General features: G+C 44.0%; 1 protein-coding gene across 4 annotated transcripts in view; it reads left to right on the top strand.

Moving 5' to 3' along the window:
• Positions 1–19,005, top strand: part of UBE3C (ubiquitin protein ligase E3C) — a 120,727-nt gene that overhangs the window by 64,469 nt on the left and 37,253 nt on the right. For 3 of the 4 annotated variants that reach the window (XM_032644074.1, XM_032644072.1, XM_032644075.1), the window contains exons 14-18: positions 3,349–3,453; positions 5,434–5,521; positions 5,849–5,946; positions 6,966–7,098; positions 15,576–15,823. In XM_032644074.1, the coding sequence (XP_032499965.1) occupies positions 3,349–3,453; positions 5,434–5,521; positions 5,849–5,946; positions 6,966–7,098; positions 15,576–15,823 (672 nt within the window). The remainder of the gene's footprint in view (positions 1–3,348; positions 3,454–5,433; positions 5,522–5,848; positions 5,947–6,965; positions 7,099–15,575; positions 15,824–19,005) is intronic. The other variant, XM_032644073.1, reaches the window with a different exon arrangement.

Here is a 19,005-nt window from a genome sequence, read left to right as displayed (position 1 = left end):
CAGGGAATTCCCTGATATCACCTGTTTTTTATTTCAGTGGCGAATAATCAAACACGCATAACAGTTTTGTGCATTTCTGAGTATTTGCTTCAGTAATTTTGTTAGTTTTTGAGTATTAAAGTTTAGATCCAGCGCGGAAGAAGATGACATGGGAGACAAGAGTTAAACGTATCACGTAAAATATAACGCTACTATGTTTATAACTGTTAAAGTCTGCCAAAACTGTGTACTGAGTGAGGGACATGTAGTTATCCCAGTGTCTGCTTGTTTGCTGTTTTATTTCATATTTCTTAACACACTGGTTCTCAAGTCTCGCTGTGTTTCACGACCTCCTAGGGATCAGTTAACAATTACTGACGGGCTCACCTCAGGTGAACTGAGTTCCAGTTGCTGTTGGTGGTGGCCGTTGGGGTGTTTGTCAGCAGGGGGTTCTGAAATGCAGCTGTGTTGACCCACAGGCCTGACTGTGTGGTGGATTCCCTTTGGGCAGACCTTAGTAACCTCTGGTCTCAGTTTGCAGACTTGCACCCCAGGACTGAAGTTAATCCTGCTGGTCTCTCGGTGCTGGTCCTGTCTTCTGTAGTAGGCATGTCTGTGCGAGGAGATTTGGTAAAATTAACTGAAAGAGAAGCTGTCTTTTGATCTCGACACTGGGCGTCTGTATTGATCCAGTGTAAAATCGTTACTTCAGTTTTCTTTACCTGTGACACTCTTCAGTTTACGTGGTTTTTTAACGGTTACCTATGTAAACTTTGCTTTTTCAGTACTAAGTATTTCTAGCAGTTTGTGATACTGAAAATGAATGCAGAGAAAGGGAATGTGTTTAAAGGTGTTCTGAAATCACAGAATGGATCCAGTTAAAATTTTCATGGTTACTTAAAATTTGTGTTTTTCTCTAAAACTTAGAAGAAAACTAGTTTAAAGGAGAAGAGTGCTCTTAGGGGATCTGACATTTCTAAACTATTTGGGGAATTGGTCCAGGGCTCATATTGCCAGAATTAACACGTAAAAATACGTGTCACCCAGTTAGATTTGGATTTCAGATAAACAGCAAGTGCAGTTTAGATACAAGTATGTCCTGTGAAATATTTTGGATACATTTATGCTTTTTAAAAACAATATTTGAGACATACACTTTGAATAAAGCAATATTTGGGTCATATTTATACTAAAAAATTCATGTGACGTTTATCTGGAATTCAGCTTTGTCTAGGTGTCCTGTATTTTCTCTGGCAGTCCTAGAGACTGCATATATTGAAACTTTATAATGTTTCATTTCACAGTAATTTAAAAGAGGAATGTAAATTATGGCATTAATTACCTCTTAGATAGTTTGATAATGTTTGTGACCTATAGAAAAGAATGTCCATATCAGCATAGATCGGATCGCGGTGAATACCGGGAGGTGGATGACAGCCTGCTCCTGAGGGTTAGGCAGCTGTGAACTTGAGCGTGTGCAGTGGGGATGGTGTCAAGAGTCTGGGGGATGTGTGAGAGCCATAAGTTAATGGGTGCAATTAAACAAACACACATAAGTGTTTGTCAGAAAGCACGTCTTTTGTCAACAGTTGTGGTGTGTTGTGGGTAAATTTCAGCACAATGTCTGTTAAATCCAAATTTACTCAAAATACCGATGTAATTGGTTAGGTAAAAGGAGAGATAAGACATAATGTGTGTCCTGCCACAAGACTGTACTTCACTCTCCACTGTTGAAAGAGCATCTGTTGGTGCGATCTGTGTGGACCCGACTGAATTTGTCTCAGACCCAGAGAGCACATGGAATGAACTTACTGGGATCTCGTCTTTTCTTCTGAAGAGCAGTACCGAGAGACTTCCCAGAGTTGGTGCCGTAGGTCAATGGCCTTACTCTGTTTGTGACCAGCAGTTAACCAGATAGAACCAAAGACTAGGCCTTTCTCAGTCTACCACAGCTGCACTTAAAATCAGTCATCGTAAAACATTGCATGTGTGTAAGCTGACCCCTGAGCAACTGATTGCTTACCTATGCTAGTTTCTGCTGATTCGAAAAGGACAGTACCATAGTATTACAATAGGCTTTAAAATACCACAAGGTAGACATCACAGCTGAATTGGCAAGATATATCCACCAGTGTACAAGCTGTGTTCTAGATCTTGAGAGATTTTTGCTAATGTGGTTTTGTCTGGATGGCCAAACCGCTCAAGCATTACTTTTTCTCTGTCACTGGGCAGATCATCCAACCAGTGTTGGTGTCGTAGTGGCCTGAGATATCAACCAAGGACCCTTTCTTACCCACTTTCGTTGGACACACAGTGACATTTCCTAGTTCTTTATTCAAATTATATTTTACTGAATTAGAGGCAATGTGTATAGAAAGCCTGGCTGACTTTTTCAGAAAATACCATCATAGTCATTAACTTCATAGTAGTTGTCTGATCAACTCCTGGTTGTAAAGGTTTAAAACTTTGGTTTTACAACTTTGTGTTGGTTTATCTTTGTTTATTACAAAACACATTTCTATTTAATGTATAACCTCATGTCTTTTTTTAAATAGACAATACCATTAAGATCTCTTTAATCGTACATCACAGAATTTATTATACGATTGGCCATCATCAGGTACCTAGTAGGTTTCTAGGTAGGTACTTGGGTTCTGTTCATGGGGGGCTTACCGCACAGCCAGAGAGGGGCTGATGCTCACCGGGAAAACGGCAGTGAAGGACTAGGCTATGATAATGCGGGGGGGTGGGTGGGTAGCCAGAGCGTGTGGGGAGGCTTTCTGAAGGACGTTACGCTGAGTTTGCGTGGAATTGCACTGGGACGCAGACCTAATTCCAGAGGCTTGCGTAAGGGAAATACTGAAATGATCTTTCTTTTTGGAAGGTTGACAGGTGTGTCTAGGACACTGCTTCTCGCCCCCCACCCCTCCCCCGCTGCCAGCAGCCTTGAATAGAGTGTTTTTCAGAAAAATAAGAAATGAGTTTTACCTTAGGGAAATTGCTGTACTTGGAGATGTCTTTTATTATAGCTCAAATGGGCTAATAGGTTTCCCCATTTGTGTTTTAAAACTTAATTACTGCCTCCCTTGCAGTTTTTAAGAAATCAGCCCTTGCACACATTTGTGTTAATAATTTTTCTCTCTTTGCCAGTAGATATTAACCGCTTTGTACCTAAAGCTAACTCCTGTAATCACAGAACGAGGTGCTTTTCTGCAGACGGACCTGGTGGCGGTCTAGCCAGCTCTTCACCACGGAAGCCCGCGTCCTCGGGCACGGAGGTGAAGCGGTGCCGTGGCCTCTCACTCCTGACCGGAGGTGTTGCCGTAGTTCCCGAGCCTGCGTGTGACGTGTTCCTGTTCTCCCTCTCAGGTTATCACCAACCTAGTGAAAATGTTGAAGTCCAGAGACGCGAGGAGAAAGTTTTGTCCTCCCAATCACTGGCTGTCAGAGCAAGAAGATATTAAAGCAGATAAGGTGTCACTTTTAAGTCTTCTGAACATTTTTCATTAAATTTATTTTTTCAGCTTTTATCTTTTGGGGGAGAAGAATAAATCCTTTAAAGTTGTTTAACTTATTATGTAACTAAACATTAACAGTAAACTTTTGTGTTACTAACTCTTAGGTCACCTAGTAGAATGTAGAGCAATATCGTTGGCTCCCACATGCATCCTGCATTTGTTGTTAATCCTAATTTGCTCTTAACCACAAAGTATATTGAAGCATAATGGGGTTTTGGGGGGTTGAAAAAAAATTTTTGCTTTTATTGTTATTTTCAGTATATATTTAGTACTTAAGAGATGGAACTTATTTCTGGTTTTCTAAAGGGACAGAGAGAAATGTGACTATTACTAAGATCTAGATCTAAAGTAGATTAAATAGTATAATCTATTTCAAAATAAATTAAGATAACATTAACAAAGGACATGAGGTGTTTTCATTGTTGTTTGTCAGAGAAACACATGACTGGATTCACCTCGGAAACTTGAGGCTGGGGGCACAGGGTGGTGGGTACGGAGCAAACAAGATCACAGAGATGTTAAAGAAAACAGGGCTGTTTTAGAAGCATTGCTTTGTCCGCATGGAGTATTGTCTCTTTGAGTTAAGCATGTGGCTTGAGCTCTGCCCACTGGCCAGGCTGAGATGCTGTGGCAGGTCCTGTAGCAGTGCAAGCCTCTGGGGCCCATGTTGGGGTTTCTGAACATTTCCCACCGAAAAGAAAGGGTCCTCGGCACAGTGGTTCGTGGCAGGTCCAGGGAGGAAGTGCGCGAGACGGCGGCGTGTTCTTTCACCTGAGAGCGGGGGCCACGGGAGATTGTATGAGGGCCGGGGGCCGCCTCAGAGGGCTTTAGCAGCCAGAGGTGGAGGCGAGCGCCAGCAGCGTAGGTGCAGAGGACTAACCGTCAAGTGTGTTTGAATCTGTGAGTTCATAAGGATGCTAAAAAAGAAGAACTTCGTTAGCCATCTTTGTGGGCTGCAAAGGAACCACCCTCGTTTTAAATACTGGTAGGAAGAAGGAAGTCATCACACCTTTAGCCCGCCTTTCCTTTGTGAACTGTTCGTGGGCTAACCATGGAGTCGATGCTGTGAGAGCCTTCTCGACGTGGAAGTGTTCCAACTGACAGCACGTGAAGACGGTGTCTAGCCTGCCTGCTCTGATGAAGTTTGGTGTCGGCCCCCCGCTGAAGTACAGTGGAGACGTGGGCCGGAGGCCTGGGAGACGAGGGTCTGTGCTGCTGCTGTGTGCCAGGGAGACTGTCAGCTGAGCCAAGCAGTGTGTCTGGTGCCTGTTGACGGTTGGCTGCTATTTTCCCACCAGTTCCTGCTCTCATCGCTGACCTGCGACCAGCGGCGCTGAGCACGCGTGCCTCTCGAGAAGAGAACACTGTCCGCCTCCGAAGTGTTTCTCCCGGAGACCAAGCCTGGTGAAACTTCCAGATGTAACGACAAATTTGTAGGAGATGGAGGGGCTAGGAGTACATGTTAACACCATGGTGCTGCAATTAGCAAAATCCACACAATGGGGAAGATTCCAGGACAAATGCTTCTGCTTCCTCATCAAAGTCACAAGGGCAGAAATGAGGGCTGAAGGGACCTGACAGGTGAAAAGGATTCAGAGACAGTACACACCGTACCAGCCTCATTTGCATGCTCATTCAGACAACTTTTAAAAGAATTGTGAGAGTGAATATTTGGTAATAGTGAGAAATTAATTTGTTTTCTTCATAAAGCAGTCATATTTTGATGATTTACTATGTCCAGATATTATACATCGTTAACTAGAGCACCAGCATAGGAGAGAGGTTATGAAGAGGTCTCCTGAAAAGGACAGGAGGTGGGAGAGAGGGACGCAACTAAATAAATGTGAAACACCGGTGCAGCTCGAATGAGGCAGGGTAGGCGTGTGTGCTGGCACACAGGGAAGGGCTGACTAAGCAGGGTGTCTGGTCCCCACAGGTCACCCAGCTCTACGTCCCGGCGTCCAGAAGTGCTTGGAGGTTCAGGCGAATGGGGAGGATTGGCCCCCTGCGGTCCACCCTGGACGGTGAGCTCCCTGGGACCTCATCGCTCTTTTAACTCGAGTTTACTGAGGTGTAGTTCACATACTGTGAAGTTCGCTCTTTAGTCTACTGGTCTGTGATTTTTGACTATGATCGGCCAGGTAGAGGAGTTTCATTGTTCCAGAAAACACCTCATGCCTTGGTAGCCAGCTCCTTACCCTGGCCCCTGGCAACCACAGGTTGGGTTTTTTGTCCCTGTATATAGTTCAGCTTTTTCCAGAATGTCTTTAAATTGAACCATACAGAATGTAGCCTTGTGAGTCTGGAAAGGAGGGTACACACAGTAACGAAGGTTTTAAACTGTGTTGCAGTAGGTCTGGAGTCCCCGCCACTGTCTGTGTCTGAGGAAAGACAGCTCGCCATCCTAACAGAGTTGCCCTTTGTGGTTCCGTTTGAGGAGCGAGTAAAGGTATGGAATTTGGTTTCTTTCCATGTGTTTTGTGGTTATTTATATCATCTCAGAGTTAAAAAGTAACACCAGGCTTCCCTGGTGGCGCAGCGGTTGAGAGTCCGCCTGCCGATGCAGGGGACACGGGTTCGGGCCCCGGTCCGGGAAGATCCCACATGCCGCGGAGCAGCTGGGCCCGTGAGCCATGGCCGCTGAGCCTGCGCATCCGGAGCCTGTGCTCCGCAACAGGAGAGGGCACAACAGTGAGAGGCCCGCGTACCGCAAAAAAAAAAAAAAAAAAAAAGTAACACCAATGGAAAAAATCTCTATGAAGTTGCCTAGTGCCTATCCTCCTATCTCATTAAATAATTTGTTTTTCTCATTAGATTGTTAATAGTTGACCATGATTTATAAAAGCATAATCCAATCAAATACCTCTTGAAAAAATGTTTTGTTTGTATTCACCGACTTATTTAGCAATTTCTAAAAACTACTACACTTCTGGCTTCAAGAGGGTGTTTTTTAGGTCTGCCCACTCTTTTCACAGGATAAACATTTAAAGCTGTTGACATTTCTTCATTAAAACACATACACACTCACATATACACATGGTGTTGCGTAATTCCTGAGTGCCCTCTACTGGATTTTTAGCATAAAAAAAATTACTTGAATTTTATCACCATAGAGATATTCCTACTAATATTAACGTACAGCTTTCCAAAGCTACTCTTCTTCCCTCCACCATCTGGAGTTTTATAAAAGGTTTCCAAAAGGAAATATTGAAAATATGACATAGCATGGGATTTTTAAAATTTGTTGTAAAGTGGGAAAAGGAACAATATTACAAATATATAAATAGTGCACGTTTACTATTTATAAAATCAGTATCTGATACCTTGGCCTTTAAAATGTGTTTCAGAGTTTATGGAGATACAGAAGGTAAAGTGAAGGTTTATTTTGCGGTTTTTCCTTTTGGTTGCTTATGTTTATAACGAAAAGTCTGTTGTTTTCAAGTAACCTTATAATTTCCCCTCTGTTAGATCTTTCAAAGGTTGATTTATGCAGATAAGCAAGAAGTTCAAGGAGATGGTCCATTTCTGGATGGAATTAATGTCACAATAAGAAGAAACTATATTTATGAAGATGCTTATGACAAACTTTCCCCAGAAAATGGTATATATAATTCTCTCTGTATGTGTACATATGGCAGGGGGAGGCGGGGGGATTACAGAAAAAGGTGATCATTAAACAATTAGTGTTGATTATCTTGTTCTGTAATGACTGTTCAAAACAAATGTAGTAGGTCAAATTTGGGGGATGTATATTATCAAATAATAATTCTAAGACTAACAAATAATTATTGCTCCAGGAGCCTTTCAAATATTGATTTGTTTTTTAAGGAAAGAGCTCTTCTTTCCCCCAAATGTCTGTCTCTAAAATTTAGTTGACAAAAAAGCTATGATTCTAAAAATGTCGTATATAACAGTCTATTTATGTAAACATCATAAATTGTAAGCCAAGTTAAATACACTAATATAAACACCATTGCAATCCAGATTTCTTCATCAAAGGTTAAGTGTGCTTCAATGACACTGCTATTAGATAAAAGAGAATTACATTGTAACAATAATTGGGACAGCATTTAGAGGTCAGTGACACATTCTGTCGTATGTTAATCTTTGACACCCAGTGTTAAAAGTTTTAGTGTTATCAATATATATATTAATAATTTTAACTTCACAATATGGTATCCATGATATTACATTAAATCGGTGTTATATCAATGCAGGTATTAAAAACGAAAGCCTGGCAGAGGCTCCAGCTCACGTCTTTGGGAGGTGCTGGCAGGCTGTCAGATACAGAATAACGGTTGCCTTTTCTTCTAGGGGAGTAATTTCATTTTCTTCTAGGAAAGCAAAACCTCTCATTTTGAATACTTTTCTTTCATATTGTGGAACAGTGGAGGAACGCTACTTGTGGAACGTCACTTGTTCCCTTACTCTGTTCCAGGTTTTGTGTGCAGAATTTTTGTCTTTAACCCAGCTTAGTTTGGTCGTTTAATCTGTGCCATTGGCCTCTGAGGTCAAGTATCACAGACTGAGACAGAGTTTTAACTCAAGTCTGACACAGGCTGTGAGCTCTCCTCTGTCCCAGGTTACTGTTGCCTAGGATGTCGTGCTTTCAAAACTTTTTGTATGAGTGGGGCAGATATCAGGTATTCTGACACCTAGTCTAACATATTTTTGGGGAAAAAAAAAGTTCTCCCTCCTTTGGGATCTACGGTCCTTCGTAATCAATTATAGTAGCTGTTGTATTGTGTTATGTGTTACTGTGTTAGCAGTTTCTGTGTCTGTGTCTCCCACTTGACTGAGGCCCTCACGGTCTAAGATGGGATCCTGAATCCTTGTTCCTCCCACCCAGCTAGCTAGTGCTCAGTAGATGTTTGTTGAATTTGTGATTGAAAACAAGAAAGACAAGGGCTCTGACGGAGTCATAAGTTGGCAGACGGCTGGCAGAGTGTTCAGAGAAGAGCTGAGATGTGCTTGATGCTGGAGGGCTTCCTCAGATGCAGGGCGTGAGCCAGGTCTTGGGAGCCGTGTCTCCCAGGCTGGGTCACCGCGAAGGGCGTGGACGTTCACAGCCGACCCGGTTCTGCACCTGCCAGGCTTGGGCTTCCTGCAGGTCCTGCTTCCTGCAGGCTAGTGTATGTCTGCGAGCTCTTCAGCCAAAATGAGAACATGTGCTTAGCAGCGATTTTCAGTTAACTTTATTTCATGGAGATTAAGACATTACTTGCTCAGTGATAACAAGCCCCAGATTTCCTAATGAATCCTTAAGCTTAAAAATGATTTAAAAGTTAATCACGCTCCAGCTCTCTAGTTGTGCAGGCTGATGATCTCATTGAGTTGAAAGATTTTGGAAAAATCTTACAATATTTATGTTATAATGCCTTAAATCTTTACAAGTGTTCTCTCAGTCAGGCCTTCTTAATAAGAATTTTTAAACCATATGTCAAAATTGTTTGGTATTTTGCTATGCAAATTATAAAATTAAATATCACCTCAGAATGTTTAATTTACTTACGGAGAATTGGTTTGAAGTGCTTCGTTGACTGATCGTTTACATATGATCAGTTAATAGGATTATTCCATACGTCATCTAGTCATTAAAGCAGATCCATTCTTCATGGGTTCCTATATCTCATATCATCTCAGAACAGTTTTCTAAAGTGTGGGTTTCGCCCCATCTGGCAAGTGAACTGGCCTGGTGGAGCTCAGAAAAGTTGAGTGACATCTTTGTGCAGTAGGGAGCTGAGCAAGCAGAGTGACACGGGTCCCGGCGCGCTGATGCCACGCACGCTCTTTCCGCCGTGCCTCCACCCAGCAGCACTTTACCTGGGGGAGAGCGTGGCTTGTTCATCTCTCCTTGTGGTGACTATGGAGAAGTGACCGTATTTGCTCTCAGGAGTGTTGTGAGGGTTGACGTCTCGGTGAGCTCTTGGTGTCATCCATTGTCTGGGATGAGATTTGCTAGGGCTGTTGGCTCTGAGCTGTTCTGGACTCCATTCCTGAGAGCCTCACTTGCGCTCTTGTGTGTTGGTTCGTTGGATTCTGTCTTGCTTAATGGGCAGGGTTTATTACATTGTTTTTCTGAAGAAGAAGTGATAATAGGGTAAAATCAAAGTACAGTTGACCCTTGAACAATGCAGGTTTGAACTGTGCGGGTCCACTTATGCAGATTTTTTTCAAGAAATATATTGCCAAACTTTTTTGGAGATTTATAACAATGAGAAAAAACTTGCAGATAAACCACGTAACCTAGAAATACTGAAAAAATTAAGAAAAAGGTATGTCATGAGTGCATAAAATATACGTATTGATAGATGCTAGTCTGTTTTATCATTTACTGTCAGAAGCATACACAGATCTATTATAAGAAGTTAAAGTTTATCAGAACTTACAGAAACACTTGTAGAAGGTGTGTGGCGCCCTCCACAGTTAGGAGAAATGTAAACAAACGTGCAGGTGCCTGTAGCGCACGCTGTCCTGTTTAACGATCTCTTAGCCGCCTCTTGTTACTCCTGCGCTGAGTTCAGTGTGGTGTGGACCCTTGAGACAAGCGAGACCCTCATCACCTCCGCCTGAGCACACGTCCCCTCCAGGAAACCGCGGTCCAGTAAAAAGTGATGGCTCGTGGTTCGTGTATTTTCCCTTGTGTCTGGTGCAACCCTGTGAACCTTAGCGAACATGGGGACCAACACAAAGCGCTGCAAGTGATGCTGGACGTGCCCCCAAGAAGCAGAGGAAAGGCGTGACGTTACGAGAAAATGTTGGGCTGTTTGATGTGTACCTGCAGCTCTGGTTACTGCCGCTTCAAGACTAATGAATCCACCGTGAGGACTGTTGTAAAAAATAAAAAATAAGAAAAGGAAATTTGTGAAGCTGTGGCAGCAGCTACACCAGCAGGCACAAAAACCTTGTACTTTTTGTGACACACCTTTTTATTTCATATTGAAAATGCGTGCAGGATTGCTGTAAGAAAGGCATATCTATAGACTCTAATATGATTTGAGAAAAAGTAGTCTTTCTATATGACTTTTTGTTCTTCTATGCATGTTTTATTAATTCTCTAAATGTTTAATTTCCAATGACATTGATGTCATTGAAAATTAGTAAGAAACTGTGATGTATTATTTTCATAACATAATATTTTAAGTTTACATATTTTATTTATACAAAAGCCAGATATGTTTTCAGTTAATTTACTTTTTCTAAAAAATTTTCAAAGTCAGAAAGTATATCCATATGTTTTGTTAAAGGTTTGCATTTCCCTTACATACTTTCAAATTTACTTTTACTGGTCGTAAAAAAAGAACAAACCATCTAATAACCATGTTGCTTTAAAAATTGTCAGGGGGCTTCCCTGGTGGTGCAGTGGTTGAGAGTCCGCCTGCCGATGCAGGGGACGCGGGTTCGTGCCCCGGTCCGGGAGGATCCCACATGCCGTGGGGCGGCCGGGCCCGTGAGCCATGGCCGCTGCGCCGGCGTGTCCGGAGCCTGTGCTCCGCAACGGGAGAGGCCACAACAGTGAGAGGCCCGCGTACCGCAAAAAAAAAAAAAAATTGTCAAGAGTTTTCAGGAGAGCCTAAAAATTGTCAAGAGAGCCCTAAAATTTACTTCCAGTTTGTTCAAAATAGTGTGTTAAACTGCTACTTCGTATCTTATATGACAACTTAGCGCAAAAGGAAGGTGAAGGATCAAAAGCTGAAGCATTTAATGCCAGCAAAGGATGTTGTGATAATTTTAGGAAGAAGTGTGGCGTTAAAGTGGTCAAGGTGGCGGCAGAAGCAGCACCTGCCCACCGACAGGCGGCACACGAGCTCCCGACGCTGCTAGGAGGCCGTCGAGGAGGAGGGACATCTGCCTGGACAGGTTTTTAACGCAGGCGAAAGCGCCCCGTTCCGGGGGAAGTCTGCCACAGAGGACGTTTTTTAGTGAGGAGGAGAAGTGAGCACCAGTATTTAAGCAGGAGGGGCGGGAGTGCCGCTGGGTGTATGGGCAGGACTGCCCTCATCTAGAGAGCTGCTCACCCCAGCCTCTAGGGGAAAGGTAAACACCAGCTGTCTGTCTTTGGTTGGACAACAAGAAGGCCTGGGCAGTGAGAGCCCTTTTTCTGGATTGGTTCCATCAGTGCCTTGTCCTTGACCTCAGGAAGCACCTTGTTGGCAAGGGATGGCCTTTACAGCTCTTTTGATATTGGCAATGCACGTAGCCACCCAGAAACCCATGAGTTCAACACCAAAGGTGTAGAAGTGGTCTGCTGGCTCATAAAACACATCTCTAATTCAGCCTCTAGATCAGGGGGCCATAGGGACCTTTCAGGCTCATTACACATGGTGCTCCGTGGCAAGGCTTGTCAACGTGGTGTCAGAGAACCCAGCAGAGAGAACATTGTGAGAGTCTCCTACCATTGATGGTGCCGTAGCTGTTATAGAAAGAGCCGTGAAAGCCACCACGCCAGAAACAGTACAGTCCTGCTGGGGAAAAGTGTCCAGATGCTGCCCATCACTTCACAGGATTTACGTCGGAGCCAATCAAGGAAATCGTGAAAGAGATTGTAAATATGGTTAAAAAAAAAAAAAAAAAAAAAAAAATGTGGGGTGAAGGCTTTCAAATACGGATCTTGGAGAAAAAAGGCAAGAGCTAGTAGGCACCAGGTGAGAGGAGCTGACAGAAGACGAATGGGTGGAGATGAGAGCCTCTGAAGCACAGCCAGTGACGAGGACAGGATGCAGAAGAGGAGCACCCGGCGGCAAGCAGGCCACCTGGCGGGAGGGTTCTGATTGCTCGACGGCACTCCTGACGGTTACGCCTCGGACCCTTCTGTGATGTGGGCACTGGGACCAAAGCAAACAGTGGAAGAAGGATTGGCTCCGTATAGAAACAGTTCTGGAGAAATAAAAGAGCAAAAAAGTCAGGCAGAAATTATGATCTGTTCCCGTAAAGTCACAGCAAACGTGCCTGCCCCTCCTGCCTCCCCTTCCACCTCCCCGCCCCCCCAACGCCTCCTCCTCGGCCTAATCGGCGCGAGGACGAGGACGAAGGCCTTTGTGCTGATCCACTCCCACTTCGCAGGGAGCGGCTTAGCTCTTGTGTGTGTGAGTGTCTTCCTGGGAAAGTCTAAGAACCGTGTGAGACATTTGTGTCATCGTCATCGTGGCCCAGGTGTTCATTGTGCAGACAGATGACATTCGTCGTGTGCAGGACTTGTATTGAAGGGGACAGCCCGTGCTTACGTAAGTGCAAAGTGAGTGATGCTGACTGTAAAATTAACGATGTGTTAGCTTTCTGACTCTCGAAACGTTGCTTTCAAAGTTACGTTACCGTACCGTATGCCTCCCTCTCTCCGGCAATTGGAGAAACTGCTTATCGGCTTATCATCACAGGTAAGTGATTTTTAAAAACATGTAACAATGCTACCAATACTGTATTATGGATACAACTGTAATGGTGTATGCCATAAACATGCTGTAAGGATTCATTCCTTAGCGTATAGGCTAGGCTACCGTAAACAGTCATACTCTTGATGCTTTGTTATCAGTGCATGAATCGTTATACCTGTAAACAAATAGGAATTTCGTTTTCACGTTATCTTTTCATTTTTGATGTCTAGTGTTAGTAATGTGTATAACATCTACAGTGTTTTGTATCGTGTAAGACAGTGTTGGTGTAGGTACTGACAGCCAGGCGATTCATCTTGAAAGCAGATGATGTAAACTTGACATGTCAATAAATACAGTACAGTACTGTGAATGTATTTTCTCTTCCTTATGATTTTCTTAATAACATTTTCCTTTTCCTAGCTCACTTTATTGTACGAGTAGAGTATATAATATGTATACCATACAAAATATGTGTTAATCGACGGTTTATGTTGTCGGTAAGGCTTCTGGTCAGCGGTGGGCTATTAGTAGTTAAGTTTTGGGGGAGTCACAAGTTACAGCTGTGTGATTTTCAACTGTGTGTGGGCCCCTAAGCTCTGAATTCTTCAAGGGTCAACTGTAATATATGACTTAGGTCCCCCCACCCCAACCTTACTGTGTAAGTAGATACTTCTAATCTGTCTTTTGAATCGAGTAGTGGCAAGATACCTAGAAGACTAGATTTGCTTCTAAAAATATGGTGCAGAAGATTAGTGCTGCGGTTTGAATGAGAGGGTTAGCGGGCGGGCCTTGGCTGAGCATCACCGCTTACAGAATGTTTACACTTGGAATTTTTCAGAAACCTGCTGCTGCTAACTGTTGGCATTCGGTTTGAGAAATACTGTACATGACACATAAATGCTTGTAGTTTATCCTGAAAACTGAGTGTTGAGAAGATATATGTAAAGGTCACAAAGAACCGACTGTATTTTTGTGTTGCATCCACGGTTATCTGCTTAGAATTCTTTCTGCATTTTACCTAGGCCTTGAGGGTGAACGTGTTTGGTAATTGTATTGATCAAAATAGATGCAAATAACATTGTTTGTGGAATTTAATCATCAGTGAAAAGCATGTTCTTCATTTAAGTGTAGTTAAATTTTAAAAATCAAAGAATGTGTTTTAGTAGAAAAGAACCTATGCTTTGTAGGAAATAGACATGTTTTAAAATTACAGCACTACCCTTTACAATATTAGCTGTATGTCCTTGGGTGAGTCATTCAACCTTCCCTGTCCTTGGATTTCTCACACGAGAATGGGGATTATTCTTAACCCAGAGGTTGTTAAAGGGTTGGAAGTGATTAATGTATGTGAAATTCCTGGCGTGAGTTCTGCCAGCTCGGGGTAGACGTCAGCGGTGGTTATTCCCTCACAAGCACGAGCGCAAGAGGACGCTGCTGCCGCCTCTGGTCGGGTTTGTTTACTCCTGAGGGAGGTGTGGGCACTGCACTGCCCTAGAGGAGAGCTCGCCAGGCACAGCTTTTGTCCCTGTGGCAGGATGGGTGGGCGGCCCTCTCCTGTGCAGGCGCCGTGGGCCTCAGTCCACACGTTAAACTGTCGGCCCTGTTGGAAGGGTAGTATGGAATATTCACACCCCAGGTCCTGTGACCTCAGTGCTGACACTCGCACATCACAGTGCTGGGCTTCAGCTGAACCGACGTTCTGCTAGACCCCTTTCCGGGCTGTTTTCTAGAGCTCACCTGTCCCCTGAGATGCTTTGGGTCAGATACGTGTGGGCGACTGCACACTGCCGGAAAGACAGCTGCAGCGCGGACCCGGGTGCAGCCCTGCGACCTGGGTTCAGTTGCCCTCCACCTGCGGCTCTTGGTGTGCAAAGCACCTGAAGGACATGGGTGGGAAACGGTGAAGGACGCGTCAGTTACTTTGTCAGACCTGTTCCCTGATAAAGCCAGGGAGCCCCTGGTTTTGACTTGTGGTAGAATCACGTCTACTGGCCCCGTATTTGGGGCCTGTGCCCTGAAGCCTGTGTCGGAGGCTATTGTATTCATTGCAAGTGAGTCCGGGGCCTGGCACCCCTGCTCTTCAGTGCTGTCCTTAGGAGGACCTGTGTGGAAACACCCCTCACATGTCAGGCAGACTCAAGCAACTTAAAAACTGCATATTGTGGTACATTATGTAACCAAAAATTTCCCCCATTTTCCAGCCAAACATCGTTTTAACTGATGTAGCTTCTGGTGTTCTGACTCGTGTCCTGCGCCTCTTTCCAGGGGTCTTTGTAATGCTAACTTTGTTGACATCTGCTTTGTTCGTTTATCTTTTCGCCTTTCTTGGTGATAGTTTTCTGTTCCAGTATTATCCTTAGGTCCTCAGTTCCATTCCCCTCTTCCTGGTATTTGAGTTTGTTACATCCTTTAGCATATGTGGGATAACTGTACTTTCTGCCAAACACACCTCCCCCGCCTCACTCCATTCTTGGTCTGTCAGTATCAGTGCAAAGGAACGTCTCTCTTCTTCCCATTGTGGGCTCTGAGGGAAATACTGGTCAGTCTGTCTCATTGTCTCTTTTTAATGTTGATTTTTTTTTTAAGTCTTGCATTAAAATATTTTTAATATTCTTGCTCCCCTTACCTAACTTCCTGTAATACCAGCTTATTTTATTGCTTTTTAAAAAAATATTTTCTCCTTGCCCCATCCCCCCTCTTTTAACAGAGCCTGATTTGAAAAAGCGGATCCGTGTGCACTTACTCAATGCACATGGCCTGGACGAAGCTGGCATTGACGGTGGTGGTATTTTCAGAGAGTTTCTAAATGAACTACTGAAGTCGGGGTTTAACCCCAACCAGGGCTTCTTTAAGACCACTAACGAAGGGCTGCTGTACCCCAACCCAGCTGCCCAGATGCTTGTGGGGGAGTCCTTTGCCAGACATTACTACTTCCTGGGCAGGATGCTTGGAAAGGTAAAGTAAACTTTATGTCAAAACGGATCTCAGACCACGGGGTGAGAAAATTCGGTGCTTCTGTGTGGTTACCGCCTGTTTCATTGAAGGTCTTTATTCAGAATTGCTTAAGTAATTTTGATGAACCCCTGAATCGTGTTTTCTTACATAATAACTGCTTTATAGCATTACACATTTCATACACAGTTACGTACATTTAAAAATTATTGATATAGTGTAGAAAACATGGGAAGCATGATATAAAATTCTGTTTATACACATAAAATTCTGTTTATCTGCTAGCATAGGTATGAGTACTGTAAATATTTTGTCTTTTCACAGTTGCTCTTGTTGATAATCAGTGTTAAAAGTGATTCTTTTAAGGTTCTATAAAATTTTCAAAGTGCTGTGAGGTGGAAGGCCACAGTTATTCAGTGTAGTTTGTGTTATATATGTTGTATGCAGATTCTTGAAAATTGGCCACTTAAGGATATTACGGTAATGCTGTAGGTATACACCATCTACATCTGATGGTATACACCATCTATACAAACACACCTTACCCTTTATTGTAAATGAAAGGAAAATTTAGTTATATAACGTAGTGGAAACTTCCTAGTTAATGGTGAAACTTTCAAAGCACACCTTCCCATTAGAGTCAGAGCAGGACCAAGGTACCCACTGAGGCCAGTCCCACTTACTGTTGAGCTAGAGCAGTGCTGGCCTTAGTCTGTTCAGGCTGCTGTAACAAGATCCCACACACTGGGTGGCTTACAGACAACAGAAATTGACCTCTCACAGTTCTGGAGCCTGGCGTCTGAGATCAGGGCACCGCGTGGTTTTATCTGGTGGAGGCCCCTTTCTTGGTTCAGAGCTGGCGCCTGCTCCCTGGGTCTTCACATGGCAGAAGGGGGCGAGGGAGCTCCGTGGGGCTTCTTTGCAAGGGCTCTAATTCCATTCACGAGGGCTCCACCCTCGTGCCCTAAGCACCAGGGGCCCCACCTCCTGACGCCATCACAGTGTGTGGGGTTTGGGGGAAACGCAGACGTTCAGACCGTGGCATAGCTTGTGGGCTGCCATAGGCGGGGCGTAGGAGGTGGGGCTCCAGTTACGTTGGGAGGGGCTCTCCCCCACAGCTCGGGCCCAGTCCCCCAAGAAAGGGATTTTTCTTTTTTTTCTCTTTAATTGATTACTAGCATTTTAAGTTATGGAAACGTTTACATATAAGGTTATTTTGTTTGCTTCTTTGCACTTAAATAGTGTTGATAATTACTAATCCTAACGTGATGTGGCTGGCAAGTATCCCACTAAAATCAGTAATTGAAACTTATGCCCAGCTGTTGCAGGTGAGGTGGAAAAATCATCTGGTTATTCCCATAGGAAATTGAAAATGAATGATTTTTGGTTTTTGAATGAATGAATGAATGAATGAATTCCACCGTCGTAACTTAGAGAGGAGCATGGTGTGTTTGGGGACGTGCGAAGGGATTCCCCGGTACTCAAACTAACTACCAAGTACTCACGGTCACGACAGACAAAAAGTTTTACCCCAAGTCCACCGTCTGAGTCAGCAGCCCATTGCGGTGGCTAGCGGGTGGAGGTGGGAGGATCGTGTGAGTGCTGCGGTCCAGCCTCGGGCCTCCTGGCCAGCCCGCCTCGTCAGAGTGAGGAGATGTCTTCTGCCCCCTTCCTGGCTCCCAGCACCCACTTCTGCCAGGCACCGGGCCCAGTTCAGAAGATCCCTTCCTCAAGTTAGTTCCCGTTTCTCTTCATACTGGGATGTTTCTTGCAGTATAGAAGGAAGATGTAGCTTCTCCCTGGTTCTGTAAAGTATCGTGCACAGGGCACACGCCGTGGCCACTAACTACTGAGATTGATAATAAGTGAAGTTCATGCTTTATGTTGCCCAAGAACCTGGGTGTGTTGTTATACAGATAGGTAAACATTTTTCATGGTATTTTGGGGAAATTTGTTAGGGTTTTTGGATCGTCTAGGAATGCATTTTTATTTCCACTGTTTGAAATAGTAGAATAGGAACGCCTGATATTTAATATTAACTACCCAGCACATTTTTAGAGACGGGCTGGGTTATAACACAAGGACTGTTATCAGTACGGCCTCTGAAAGTCAGAGGAGTGACCAGAGGTGACAGTCTGAAACTAAGGGCAGCAAACTGCAGCCCCTGAGCAAGTCTACCCACCTATTTTATTGTTTGTTTGTTTTCTCTTTTTTTAAAAAAAGCCTTCACTGGAATATCATTTCCATATTGCCTGTGGCTGCTTTCCCCGGGGGCAGAGCTGAGCAGTGCTGAAGTATGTGCTGCTGGGCCCTTTCCAGGACAGGTTTGCCAGCCCTGCCGGGGGGCCAGCCGACAACCAGACCATAAAGGGCCGGTGTGTCCCGTGATGACAAGTTGGCTCTTCATCCCGTGGGCCGTGCAGAACCACTGTGTTCAGCAAATGGCTGAGGTGACAGACTTTGTACATTTTTCGGGAGACCCTGTGGAGCCCACGCGGAGAATGGCTTTTAGAGACGAGGACAGCAATCCGGTCCTGAGTGACGGTGCCCTGATTACCTAGCGTCAGGCTGTGAGGTCAGGTCAGCTGAGGACTGAAACGTGACCACTGGATTTATCAGCAAGTTTTTGTTTTCTGGGTGTTTTTTTCTTGTAATGTTTTATTGAGATAGAATTCTCAAACCATGCAATTCACCCATTTAAAAAAGTACAATTCAGCGGTTTCGGTGCATTCACAGATTTGTACGGCTATCACTACAAATTTAGAACATTTTCATCACCTGCATCCATTAACAGTTACTCCTCCCTTCCCACCCCCAAGACCCAGGCAAACACTAATCTACTTTTTGTTTCTTATTCTACTGTTAATTAATCTATTAAGGTACCGTTTGTCTCTTATTTGTTTCCTTATTCTGCACATTTCCTATAAATTGAATCATAACATGTGTGGCCTTTTGTGATTGGCTTCTGTCACTTAGCATGTTTTCAAGGATCACTCAAGTTGTGCCATGTGTCAGTACTTCATTCCTTTTATTGCCAGTTAATATTCTGTTGTAGGGTATAACCACATTTATGTAACCATCCCTCGGCTGGTGGACATGAGGGGGGTAGTCGTTGGTGATGTTTTTAGTGGGGTGGCATGATAGACATGAGTTTGCTTTGGGGTGAGGTAAAGGAAATGGAAAGG

The sequence above is a fragment of the Phocoena sinus genome, chromosome 9 (assembly GCF_008692025.1).
Source record: "Phocoena sinus isolate mPhoSin1 chromosome 9, mPhoSin1.pri, whole genome shotgun sequence".
Classification (NCBI taxonomy): Eukaryota; Metazoa; Chordata; class Mammalia; order Artiodactyla; family Phocoenidae; genus Phocoena; species Phocoena sinus.
This window is presented reverse-complemented; position numbering and strand designations above follow the sequence as displayed.